Below are 11438 nucleotides of genomic sequence, written 5' to 3'. Positions count from 1 at the left end.
GTAGCCAGAAGTACCAAGGTCCCCTAAGCCTCCTGATCCCAGATGCCCTCCTCTGCAAGGGTGGTACAGTTGGAAAGAGTTCCCTGGGTGTTAGGCTGGTAGCAAACTCAGGGGGCAGTAATTACAGGAAGTGAAGTCTCCTCTGGTCCCCAGGGCTGTCCTCCTCTATGCCCTTGGGGAAGGGACTTCCTGTTAGGACTCCATCTTGTTTGTGTGGCTCTGACAAAGTGGTTTGGGGCTTGCACTCTCCTTCTTCGGCAGCCCTTCCTGATATTCTCCAAACCTCCAGCTCCAGACCCACAGATTCTCTTCACGAGCAGCCTGTGAGGAGGGTGGTGACAGATCACTGCCTTCAGGCCACCCCATGGGTGAGTTGGTCAGCATGAGACCTTGTCCTCAGATCCCCACAGGGCAGGAGGGATTCCGGGTTCCCTCCCTAACCTCAACCCACATGACCCCCAGCAAGCTGACCCCCCTTTAGAGAAGGCAGGCAGAGGGCTCAGGCTCACTATTTCCCACTCTCTTGAGGAAATGGGCCAAGTGGGCTCTGACACACCCATCCTGATTCCATGTGGAAAACCTCCCCTCGGGCTTCCCTGGTGGCGCAGTGATTGAGAGTCCGCCTGCCAATGCAGGGGACACGTGTTCGTGCCCTGGTCCGGGAAGATCCCACATGCCGCGGAGCAGCTGGGCCCATGAGCCATGGCCGCTGAGCCTGCGCGTCCAGAGCCTGTGCTCCGCAACTGGAGAGGCCGCAACAGCGAGAGTCCCGCGTACCGCAAAAAAAAAAAAAGAAAACCTCCCCTCTTATGGAAATGGCCCTGGCTGAGGTGAATTATTTCCCCTGGCTAAGGAAAAGGCAAAAGTCATGTGATCTTCTCAGGTCTAGGGTTTGGAGAGTAGGGAGTGTCATCTAGGTGGGGCGTGGGATTGTGTAAACTAATATTCCTTGGATTTATACGAGGTGGAGGAGGGGCAGAAAACCCACCATTACCACTGAATATTACATTAACTAGTCAGGGTAAATTGTATTAGTCCATAGGAGCTTACTGAGGCTTGCTTTCTTACCCAGCATATGATCTATACTGGAATGTTCGATGAGTAGTTCTTATGAGCATTGTTCTATGTCAATTAAATTCATTTCTTAAGTAACATTTTGTTGTGTTTTTTTTTTTTTTTTTTTTTTTTTTTTTTGCTGTACGCGGGCCTCTCACTGCTGTGGCCTCTCCCGTTGCGGAGCACAGGCTCCGGACACACAGGCTCCGCGGCCATGGCTCGCGGGCCCAGCCGCTGCGCGGCATGTGGGATCTTCCGGGATAGGGGCACGAACCCGTGTCCCCTGCATCGGCAGGCGGACTCTCAACCACTGCGCCACCAGGGAAGCCCCTGTTGTGTTTTTTTTAATTTAAAATATCTCCTTGTTATTTTAATTGGAATACTATTATTTCACAGATCAACTTAAACAGAACTAACGTTTTTTATGATGTTGAATCTTCCTAACCTAGTATTGTATTTTTTTTATTAGTTTCTGCTTTATAACAAAGCTTCTCCCTCTAGCTGAGTTTTTGTCTGCCATTTTGTGCATCACTCAGTGAGCTATGTTAAAATTTCCCACTGTGACTGTGACTTTGTCCATGCTCTATTTCTGTTAGATTTTGCTTTGCATATTTTGGCTCTATTTTAGGACATGCATACAAATTTAGAATTTTATATTAATATCTCCTTATTGTATTGAACCTGTTATCACAAAGAAATCTCCTTCTTTCTCTAGTGATGCTTTTTTCTTTAAAGTGTACCTTTTCTTTTACTGATAGGGTTATACCAGCTTTCTGTAGGTTACTGTGGAAAAGGTATACATTTTGCCATTTTTTTGATTTTCAAATTTTCTAGATGATTAAAATTTGCATGTGTCTCTTTTCAGGAGCATTTGATGGAAGGTTTCTTGTCCAGTCTGATAATAGCTGTCTTTCTATTTGGAATATTAATCTGAAATTTTTAATGTAAAACTAGATGTAATTTGGTTTATACATACTATCTTACTGTATATTTATTTTTGTCTCTTCTAAATTCTTTTTCCTTTCCTTTCCTTTGAAATGATTAACATTTTATAACTATTAAATTGTTACCTCAAGTGGCTAGATAAACATTCTTTTGCCATTCTTGTAGTGTTTACCCTTCAGATTACAATGTACATTTTTGCCCTTTCAGTCTAGTGTTAGTTAATTAGTTCTTTAAAACGCCTCAGACAATTAGGGGACCTTGAGACACTTTGATTCCATATACCCTCCAAATTTATTGTCATGCATTTTCATTGTCTATATATTTAAATCCCCAGAAGAAATTACTATCATTGTGTTATATAGTCAACACTCATTTAAATTTGCCTACATATTCACAAATGTCATTAGTCTTTCTTTCGTGTATCTACGTGCCTCCACCTGGGAGGATATTTCTTCTGCCCAAAGAAGAGCCTGTAACATTTCTTTGAGTTTGAGTCTTCTGGTCACATATTTTCTGAGTTTTTGTTACATGATGATGAAATGAATGCATATTTTAGGACTGTTTGTCCTTAAAGCATACTTTTTCTCCTATTACAATAATACTGTTACACTGAGTTGATATCTTGTTACTTTTGGAAACTTCTCAACAAAGATCTCTTCAAATACCACTTCTCCACTGTTCCCTCCTCTTCTTTCCGGGACTCCCATTAACCATGTGTTAGCTATGTTCACTGCATCACCTTTAATTATCTCCCCCTCGCTTTTGGTATTCTCCATGCTATGTCTCTCCAGGCTGCATTCTGGATCTTTTCATCGGCCTTATCGTTCATATCTCTAATTCTTCCGTCAGGCAGGGAGGTCACCTTTGACCCTTGAACCATCACACCAGGGTAGATTTCAGGGTAGGTTTTATTGTGCCCCTAGAGCCAAGCAGAGAAGAGAGAGTTAGAGGTGAAAAGCCACTTGTCCCAGGTCACATAACCTGAACCAAGCAGAGCAGGGACTAACATCACAGACTATACCCTGAGTCCAGATCCTTTCCTCTGTGCTTGTTTTCTTCTTGGCTGTGAACGCTCCCCACCTCTCATTTCCTGAGAAGTGGAACCACAGTGAAGTTTCTAAGCCTTTTTTTAGCACTGTGATACATTTGTCTTTAGATTATAACGTCAGTGATATTTCTTCATTAGCCATGAGACTTTCCCAGGAATTTTTCTGGTACTGGGCCCATTGATGTGTTGTTCTCAATTTCAGAGAACATTGATCAAGTGAACACTTTACAAAGAAAAGCAAGATGCAGGGGTATCTACCGAAGGAGACAGAGCTCTTGGTCTCAACAGGCCACATCCCAGCAGCAGCAAGATAGAGAATCACTGCGAAGTGATGCTCACGTGGACATCCAAGCAAGATAGTAAGTGACGAGGCAGCATGGCTGACAAGTACCAACCAGTGAAAAACAAAACCTTGTAGTTAAATATGTCATTCTTCTCTCTAACCTGGAAGAGTGAGGAATGATGGGATCAGGATAACGGTTGAGCAATCTTTATTGTAGCTCTGCTATCATTGGGGAAAATGTAGAGAGGACTTCCCAAGACTATACGGACCACTTTCTTCTCTCCACTTCCCCACAGTGCTCCCTATGCCCTTCCATCCTGTCATCAGAGAGGCAATTTTCAGGAACAAGACGAAACCCCTGTTAACAAGGAGACAGAGCAAAAGCCTCCAGAGAGAAGAATGGAGAGAAACAGGCAGGATGAGACCTTGGGGAGCTGGTTCAAGATCAGAGTGAGTGTGCTGGCTAAATGGACCTAACATGTAGAAGAAGATGACAGAGAGAGTCATGTTGGGCGCATGTAGAGATGCTGGGACTTTTCTCTCGTGGCAGTGGAGCTGGTAATCTGTCTTGTTATTACTAGGAGTTAACGTCCTAGATCATGTGAGGGCAGGTTCAGAGAAGCAATATAAAGGGAGCAGACTGACTGCAGGGAGCATGGGAGACGCTGTCTAAAACAAAGGAGGAAACTACTGCCAAGGAGATGGAGGAACTCCACACCAGAAGACGCAGTTTGGCTCAAGCTGAGTGTGGGAGGAGGTTGAGTCTCTGGGGTCCTCATCAGAGGGGCAGGCCAGGTCTGCCTTTGGTAGGATCTCTTAGAACTTTATAAAAGTAAGTACGTGTGAAAGATATGAAGTCAATTATTTCAGGAAAAGTACTTAAATGGAAAGAAAGGATATGTAGGAAGTCCATGTCTGGTGTAAAAGTTAGCGATAACAGATATTGTCCTATCTTAAGAAATTACCTAAAGCCTGAAAAAAGGTCCTAAAGCAAGACACAACTGGGTCTTATCTTAACCTTGGATTCCATTGTATCACTTTTCTTTCCCCAATTATTTCTTTGCCTCCTAGGTTCCCTTCGGTATTAAATATGATGAGAAGTGGCTGCTGAATTTTTTTTTTTTTTTTTTTTTCTTTTTGCGGTATGCGGGCCTCTCACTGTTGTGGCCTCTCCCGTTGTGGAGCACAGGCTCCGGATGCGCAGGCCCAGCGGCCATGGCTCACGGGCCCAGCCGCTCCGCGGCATATGGGATCCTCCCAGACCGGGGCACGAACCCGTATCCCCTGCATCGGCAGGCGGACTCTCAACCACTGCGCCACCAGGGAGGCCCTGTGGCTGCTGAATTTGATTCACAAGCAATGCAGTGTCCCCTTCACCCCTGTCGAAGTAAGAGAGGACATTGAGGCCGATGAGAGGAAACGGGGTAGATGGCAGGCCCAGATGAGAAATGGCTCTGGTCTCATATTATGCTTCTCTTGTCACTCTCCCTACAGTTTCACTATGAGAAAATGGAGGCCCAGTTCTTCGTTCAGAATGCCAACATTGCCTCCGCACTGAAGAATGTCAATGGCAAGATTTACAATGAGGCTAATGAAAGGGTGTGTGTCAAGGGCATGAGCAGGGCTAGCTGGGAGCTAGAGGGCAGGGCAGGGGCATGGTCTTGCTTGATCCCAGGGCTCAGATTTCCTGGAGCTTACCCAGCCCCTCTCGTGTTCTCAACAGATATCTATCTTTGTTGATCCCTGTGATGCACCCCACTCTGTGCTGAAGGACCTGAGGTCAGAAAAGGTGGAGCAGATAAAGGTAATGCAGACTCAACACAACCTGTGCACTCACAGCCAGACCCACCTATTGCCCCCGATCACCACCTCAGACTCAGAGCCCCTGAACCCCATCCCTAACTCAGCAGCTGCCCGTGAAGGAACGATATGATGCCTCCCAGCAATCTCATGACATCCAGAGAGTCCGCTCTGACCCTGGTATGGCGACAACAGCAATTGTAGAGCAGGGGAGAGCAGAGGGGTCTAGCTGGGAAGGATATTCAGGAATGGTAACTCGGGGAGGGGTTGGTGCTGGAGCTGTACCAGCCAGGAGCCTCTCAGCCCCCGATTCCCTCCTCCTGGCTTCCTGGAGACTTGATGACCCGTGATACTGGAATGGCGCAAAACCCTAGAAATGGCATGGCTGCCTCCCTGCAGATCCATCCAGGGAATATGCCCAAGATGAGGACCTTAGACCCAATGTTGGGGCTGGTGGTGATGGTGGGAGAGATTAGGTAGAAGAGGCAGATTGGTCTCAGGTATCCCCTGCTGGGGTCCTCACTCTAACTCTTTCCTCATCATAGCTTTTGGCCTTGGACCTGAGTGATAAGAAACCCTACCAGCTGCACGGCCTGTCCAACACTATGCCGAATGCTTCCAACACCAAGAACTTGAACCTGTCCAACACTGAGGTGAGGTGTGGTACCCAGATCCATCTTTGAAGGGAAGGTGGGAAGGCTCATGTGATGGAGACAGAGGAAGGGAAATGGATTTGTAGGAAAAGGAAGGGACTAGGGGTGCACGGCCATCCTGGCTCAGTTTCTCTGGCCCATGTGGTTCCTCCTCATAATCACAGGTGAAGTCTGCAGGGGAGATGGACAAGGGTGAGCGGCTGGAACCAGAAGGGATGTGTGCAGAGAGAAACCCCCTGTGCACCACCTTCCCTGATAAGTCAACCAACATAAGGTCAGATGTATCCTCTGTTACCCGCTGGCAGCCTGAGCTACTCCCGAAAGTGCCCATTTGCAAGGGGCAGCTGACGTGGACCTCAGGGAGGACTACAGACCCTATGCTCTCCTCTCTGCATCACAAAGTGGACAGAGTTTCAACCACAATCCATATGGGCCCCCAGCCCAACATGTGCATATTTTACATTCTTACCTGCTGTGTCTGAGCCATTCTGGGGCAGGTGAAGAGCTGCAAAAGGGGTGCCATTTCACATTTCCTCTCTCTTCTTCCCTGACCCCCACCACGGGAGAGCTTCTTTCCATTGCCTTTGTTTTCTCTCTCTCCCTTGTCTCTAGGCCCGTATGTCTCTGTCATCTCACCCCTCGTACCTTCACTCCCTTTCTGTCTTCATCCCCCTCCATGTCCCTCCCTGAGCCCCACCTCACTCACCTCCCTTCCCCAGCATCCTGGGCCACCCATGGGGGGAGTCCAGGTCTTGGTCCAGGTCTTGGCAGAGCGCAGGACCCTAAGTGAGGTGGCAGAGCCTCGGGCACACACCCCAATCCCTCTTCTCCCCACAGCCTTCAGCCGGGCCCTGGAGGAAGGAAGGGAGGGGAAGGAAGCCCTGCAGCATGAGTTTGAAATGCTGGTCATGGTGGCACTGGAGAAGGGAGTCCGTGCATTCTGCGGGGAGCTACCCAGGGGAAGGAGAGGATGGGAGGGAGGGAGGCGGGGAGGGAGGCAGGGCATGCTCTCCCTGTGTGTCAGTCGATGTGGGACGTGTTCAGGGCCCTGGAAGGCTGGGACACTGGGGTGTGGGTGTACTTGCTCCCATGAGGAAGAGGGTCACCTCCACAGTTTCGCTGTCTTTTCTGTTTTGTCTTGATTTTGGCAGCTCCATCCTGGAATTGTTCCCCTAGTTACTAACCTTGGTAAGTGTATTCCTTGTTCACAGACTCCTCTAACTGGCACTGACAGCACCCACAAACTACTCTGAACCCCATTAGGTCTTGCCACAGTTACAGTTTTGAAACTGACCCTTAAACGTCCTGGGCGGAGGGGGATGGTACAGCCCCTGTGGGAACGTGACAAGGGCTCTGGATCTTCTTCAACCACGTTCTTCACACGCTTTGGGGAACCCACGGTGATGATCCAAACTGTAGTCCTGCCCATGGAATTTCCAGGGCCCTTTCACCCCTGACCTCTGACCCTCACCCTCTCCTGGACCCATCCTTTTCCCTGATCATCCAACACCACCTCCTGGTCTGCACTGCTGACATCCTCTTCTCTTCCCCAGGATGGCCAGGAGACATCCCCACAGGCTAAGTGTGGTATTGAAGCCTGCAAGTGCTTACCAACCTGCAAGGTGAGGACGGAGGATCAAGCCGGGTTTTAAGTGGTGCCTGAGAAGGGGGTGTCAGCCCTGGTCCTGAGGACTGTTTTGATTCCAGGGAAGCTACTTTGGATCTGATGAGCTCAAGAGCCAAGTCCTGCAATTCCTGAGGCAGTAAGTACCTCTTGGAAGCTGAGCAAGGGGAGGAGGGCTAGGACAGGTGAGGCCCCCTAAGCACAGGTCTGCTCAGGGGAGTTTTCAAGTCTCATTTGAGGTGCAGACCACGGAGGGAGACTGTCCTCATTGCCCCCCCTTAGGTACTACTTGATCCATGACTACGGAGACCGACAGGTTCTCGCAGGGGCTTATCACGAGGAGGCCTGCTTCTCCCTGACCATTCCCTTCCACCCCGAGCACCCAGCCCCGTGAGTATCACAGCACAGGCTCTGCTCCTGGGCCATGTGGCTCCCCAGGAGACACAGGCCAGCTCCTGCAAACACCCACCACCCACTGTTGCTCTTTGTTTCCTAGAAGCAGCGTTTGTGAGTATTTCAAGGACAGCAGGAATATGAAGAAGCTCAAGGACCCCCGTGAGTGTGCGATGGGAAGACTGGGTGGGAAAGGACGGTGAAGGGGTCAATCATAGGGCCTAGGGCGTGGCAGCCCCTGACCTTCGCTCGCTTGCCCTCCCCTCACAGACCTGCGGGTTCAGCTGCTGAAGCACACAAAACGTGTCATTGTGCACACCCTCTGTGGGTTGCCCAAGACTCAGCGTGACTTCAGCTCCTTCGTGTTGGACACGTGGTTCCAGACAGTGAGCGCCTGCTTCCTCCCTCGGGCGGGCCCAGGAAGCCATGGGTGGTTAGGAGGTGGAGGTGGTGACTGGGCACCTGGGCTCTTCCCTTTCAGGAAACGATGCTCTGCTTCTCCGTCAGCGGGGAATTCCATGAAGGTGAGTATGTGTAGACCCCCTCCCCAGATGCCCCACTGCTGCCTCCCCCTGGCCAGGCTCACTCTCAGAACCACCCAGCTTCCCTGACCCCTTCCCTCCCCTTCTGTTCCCTTCTGTCCCTCCCCTCCCCTCGCCTCTCCTCCCCTCCCCTCCCCCACTGTGTTCTCCAGCCCTCAGTCTTCCCACAGACAACCCAGGTCTTAGCTGTGTCCACGCCTGTGTGCCCTGCACACCCTGGGCGTTGGGGACATAGGCTGTGGAGTTTGGTGCCTCTCATCCCAGATCCTTACTGTAAGAACTTGGGCCGCTATTGAACCTCTCAGTTTCCTCATTTGCACAATGCGGTAGTAGTATCCACCTCTTGGGTGGCTGTGAAGAATGCATCCCGTGAACTTGTGTAGTGGTTGTCAGGGGCCCTGTTGTCACTGGGCGCAGACTGCTTCTATAGTTGCCCTCCCCATTTCTGACACCCTGGCCCCCGTGAACAACTGCCCTCTCAGCATGAGTGTCCAGTCACACCCTGACTGGGGACCGCCATGTGAGCATGTACAGCACGTGCGGCTCTCAGGGGTACTGTTGTTTGTTTGCTGTTGAAGTGGAAGGAAGTTCTCAGGGCTGTGTGCGTGCCTTCATGCAGACCTTCATTGCTACCCCTGCCAGCTACTGCAGGTGAGAGCCCTGTCGTGGGTGGGAATACCCATCCTCGCCTGGGCTCAGGAGCGTGGGAATGTGGTGGCACAGACCTTAGGTTTACTCGGTATTGTGGAAAGCCAGCAGTGAGATCCCAGGAGCAGTCTAGCCTAGTGGTTAAGAAGAGTATGGGCTCTGGAATTGGCCTATGCATTCACTCCTTCCCCAACACTCACTCGCTGTGTCCTTGGTCAAGTCACATGACCTCTGTGTGACTCAGTGTCTTCTTCCAAGAATGGGGATCAGACTGTCCACCCCTTGCACTGTGGTAAAAGGTAAATGTGCAATTGCCCATGGGTTGGGGGTAAACCTATAAATCGAGTGAAGGTGGTAGACAGTCTCTCCAAATGTGGGGTCTGTGGGGAGGGGCAGAGGTACCATTCAAGGAACCTGGGAGACAGACACAGGAGGGATGTGGAAGGAATCTGGTTGCTGAGTGCCAGTGGGAGCAGAGTCAGTATTGGGGGTGAGGGTGTCCATCCATCAGTTGTCTGAGGGCCCATTTTTCCTTCAGTCTGTGCATCCTGAATGACGAGCTGTTTGTGAGGGATGCCAACCCAGTGAGACCCAGAGTGTGTTCTGCATCCCAGTGCCTACACCCACCTCCAGCTCCATGTATACCCTCTCCCAGCTGCAGCAGGACATCATGGAGGCATCCTCCACCCCATCTGAGATGAACCTCTAGTGGTCTCAGAAATGAGTGCTGGGTTTGCATGGGGATAGGAGGGAGCTGGGACGAGTAGAGGAGTGATTAAAGGGAATTTTCAGGTCATTATTTTAAATCTATTTTTTCTTACAAACGTTTACTTGTGAAAAAGTCCCTAATTTCATACCAATACATTTCCATGTACTATAAAATACAGGTTTCCTATCTTATATACTGTTTTGAAACTTCTTTTATTATTAGTACCAGCATAGTTTCTTCTCAGTATATGTGAAGCTACATTACTCTTTCTAAGATCAATATATTAAACAATTGAATTCCTGGAAGCCATAAGCTATTATTGATAGCCATTTACCTTTTCGCCTCTTTTTCAGCATTACATGCAATGGCATCTGCTCATTCTGGTACATACATGTTGGTAAACTTGAAGGCTTGCTCTTGTAGCATAGATTTAGCAATGAAGTTGTGTGGTCACGTGTCTCCAGTTTGGTCCTAAGGGAGGTCATCTATCCTCCCCCACTACAGGTGCTTTCAGTACAATGACTAGACTATACCAGAACTAAACATTTCTTTACTCATCAAAAAGTGAATTCTGAGAATTCAGAGATAAGACGAAATAGACCTCTAGGGTTTCAGGAAGGTGAAGGCGGACAGAAGTCAGGTGCCCTGGGGTTGACACTCACGGCTGCTGGCTCTGCTGACATCCCAATTCTTTCTCTTTACTTTCTTCAGTCCAAGGGCAAAATTCCAGATGAGACCCTCATCCACTGACCTGGGATCTTGAGAACAAAACTCTGCAAATGAGCCTTTAGATGTCATTTTCATCCTCATCATATTTGTTACCTCTCTTCTCTTAACTGAAGCCATATCCATGACTAAGCTTGCAGTCCAGCTAATCACGAAGCCAAAGTTTACCATGTAGGCCTGCCCATTGTTGTATATTTTTCCCACGCATGATCCTTGTTTATATTAAAGAGTAACATTGCACATTATATGTTGTGTGTCTTGGATTGCTTTTCCCCTGACACAACCATGAGTTAGTGGGGCCAGGACCAAAAAGTCCCATCTCCTACATCATTCCTGGCAGTCTCTAGCATTTATATCTGACCTACACAGTGCTTGAAAATTATACAGTAACGACTCCATTCCTGGACTACCCTAAAATCCACACTTTGCCTCCTGATAACCTTCTCTCCACCACTTCAGTACTCACAAGTTGTGACCGTTCTGATGTTCACTTCTATAAACAAATATAATGGATTTAGCAAGTAAAGTACCATATTTACTCCAATAATTATGGCTTTCTTAATCATTTAACAGGTCTAAAACTTTGTTAACATTTTTATTAGGTTCTTAGGCTCTGTACCTAAGACTGTTTTCCCCACAAATCCTGTGTTGTTTTTCTAAATTTTTAAATTTGAAATAATTATTGATTTACCAAAAGTTGCCAAAAAATGTGTAGAGAGATCATGTATACCCATCACTCACCTTCTCCTAATGATAACACCTTGTATTACTTTAGTACAGTATTGAAACTAAGAAACGGACATTCGTACAATCCACTGAGCTTACCACAATTTCGCCATTTTACATGCACTCATTTGTGTGTCAGAACACTTGTGTATAGTACTTATATATATAATTCCATGCACTTTTACCAGCTGTGTAGGTGTTCTAAACATCACCACAAACAAGATAAAAAACTGTTTCATCACCACACGTTTCCCTCATGTTAGCCTTTATAGTCACACCCACGTT

At 48.3% G+C, this 11438-nt stretch overlaps 1 protein-coding gene across 1 annotated transcript in view; it reads left to right on the top strand.

The window, feature by feature from the left end:
* Positions 1 to 236: 236 nt before the first annotated feature.
* The window catches only part of LOC308608820 (nuclear RNA export factor 3-like), a gene marked incomplete at its 3' end in the record, with an annotated part of 45037 nt that continues 33835 nt past the window's right edge, over positions 237 to 11438 (top strand). The window contains exons 1-12 of the mRNA XM_081222152.1: positions 237 to 368; positions 3252 to 3408; positions 3629 to 3782; positions 4404 to 4432; positions 4656 to 4719; positions 4827 to 4931; positions 5056 to 5136; positions 5243 to 5383; positions 5678 to 5785; positions 5950 to 6108; positions 7339 to 7407; positions 7493 to 7548. Coding sequence (XP_081078278.1) covers positions 365 to 368; positions 3252 to 3408; positions 3629 to 3782; positions 4404 to 4432; positions 4656 to 4719; positions 4827 to 4931; positions 5056 to 5136; positions 5243 to 5383; positions 5678 to 5785; positions 5950 to 6108; positions 7339 to 7407; positions 7493 to 7548 — 1127 coding nt within the window. The 5' untranslated portion in view covers positions 237 to 364. The remainder of the gene's footprint in view (positions 369 to 3251; positions 3409 to 3628; positions 3783 to 4403; positions 4433 to 4655; positions 4720 to 4826; positions 4932 to 5055; positions 5137 to 5242; positions 5384 to 5677; positions 5786 to 5949; positions 6109 to 7338; positions 7408 to 7492; positions 7549 to 11438) is intronic.

The sequence above is a fragment of the Mesoplodon bidens genome (assembly GCF_964165515.1).
Source record: "Mesoplodon bidens genome assembly, chromosome: X".
NCBI classification, from domain to species: Eukaryota; Metazoa; Chordata; class Mammalia; order Artiodactyla; family Ziphiidae; genus Mesoplodon; species Mesoplodon bidens.
This window is presented reverse-complemented; position numbering and strand designations above follow the sequence as displayed.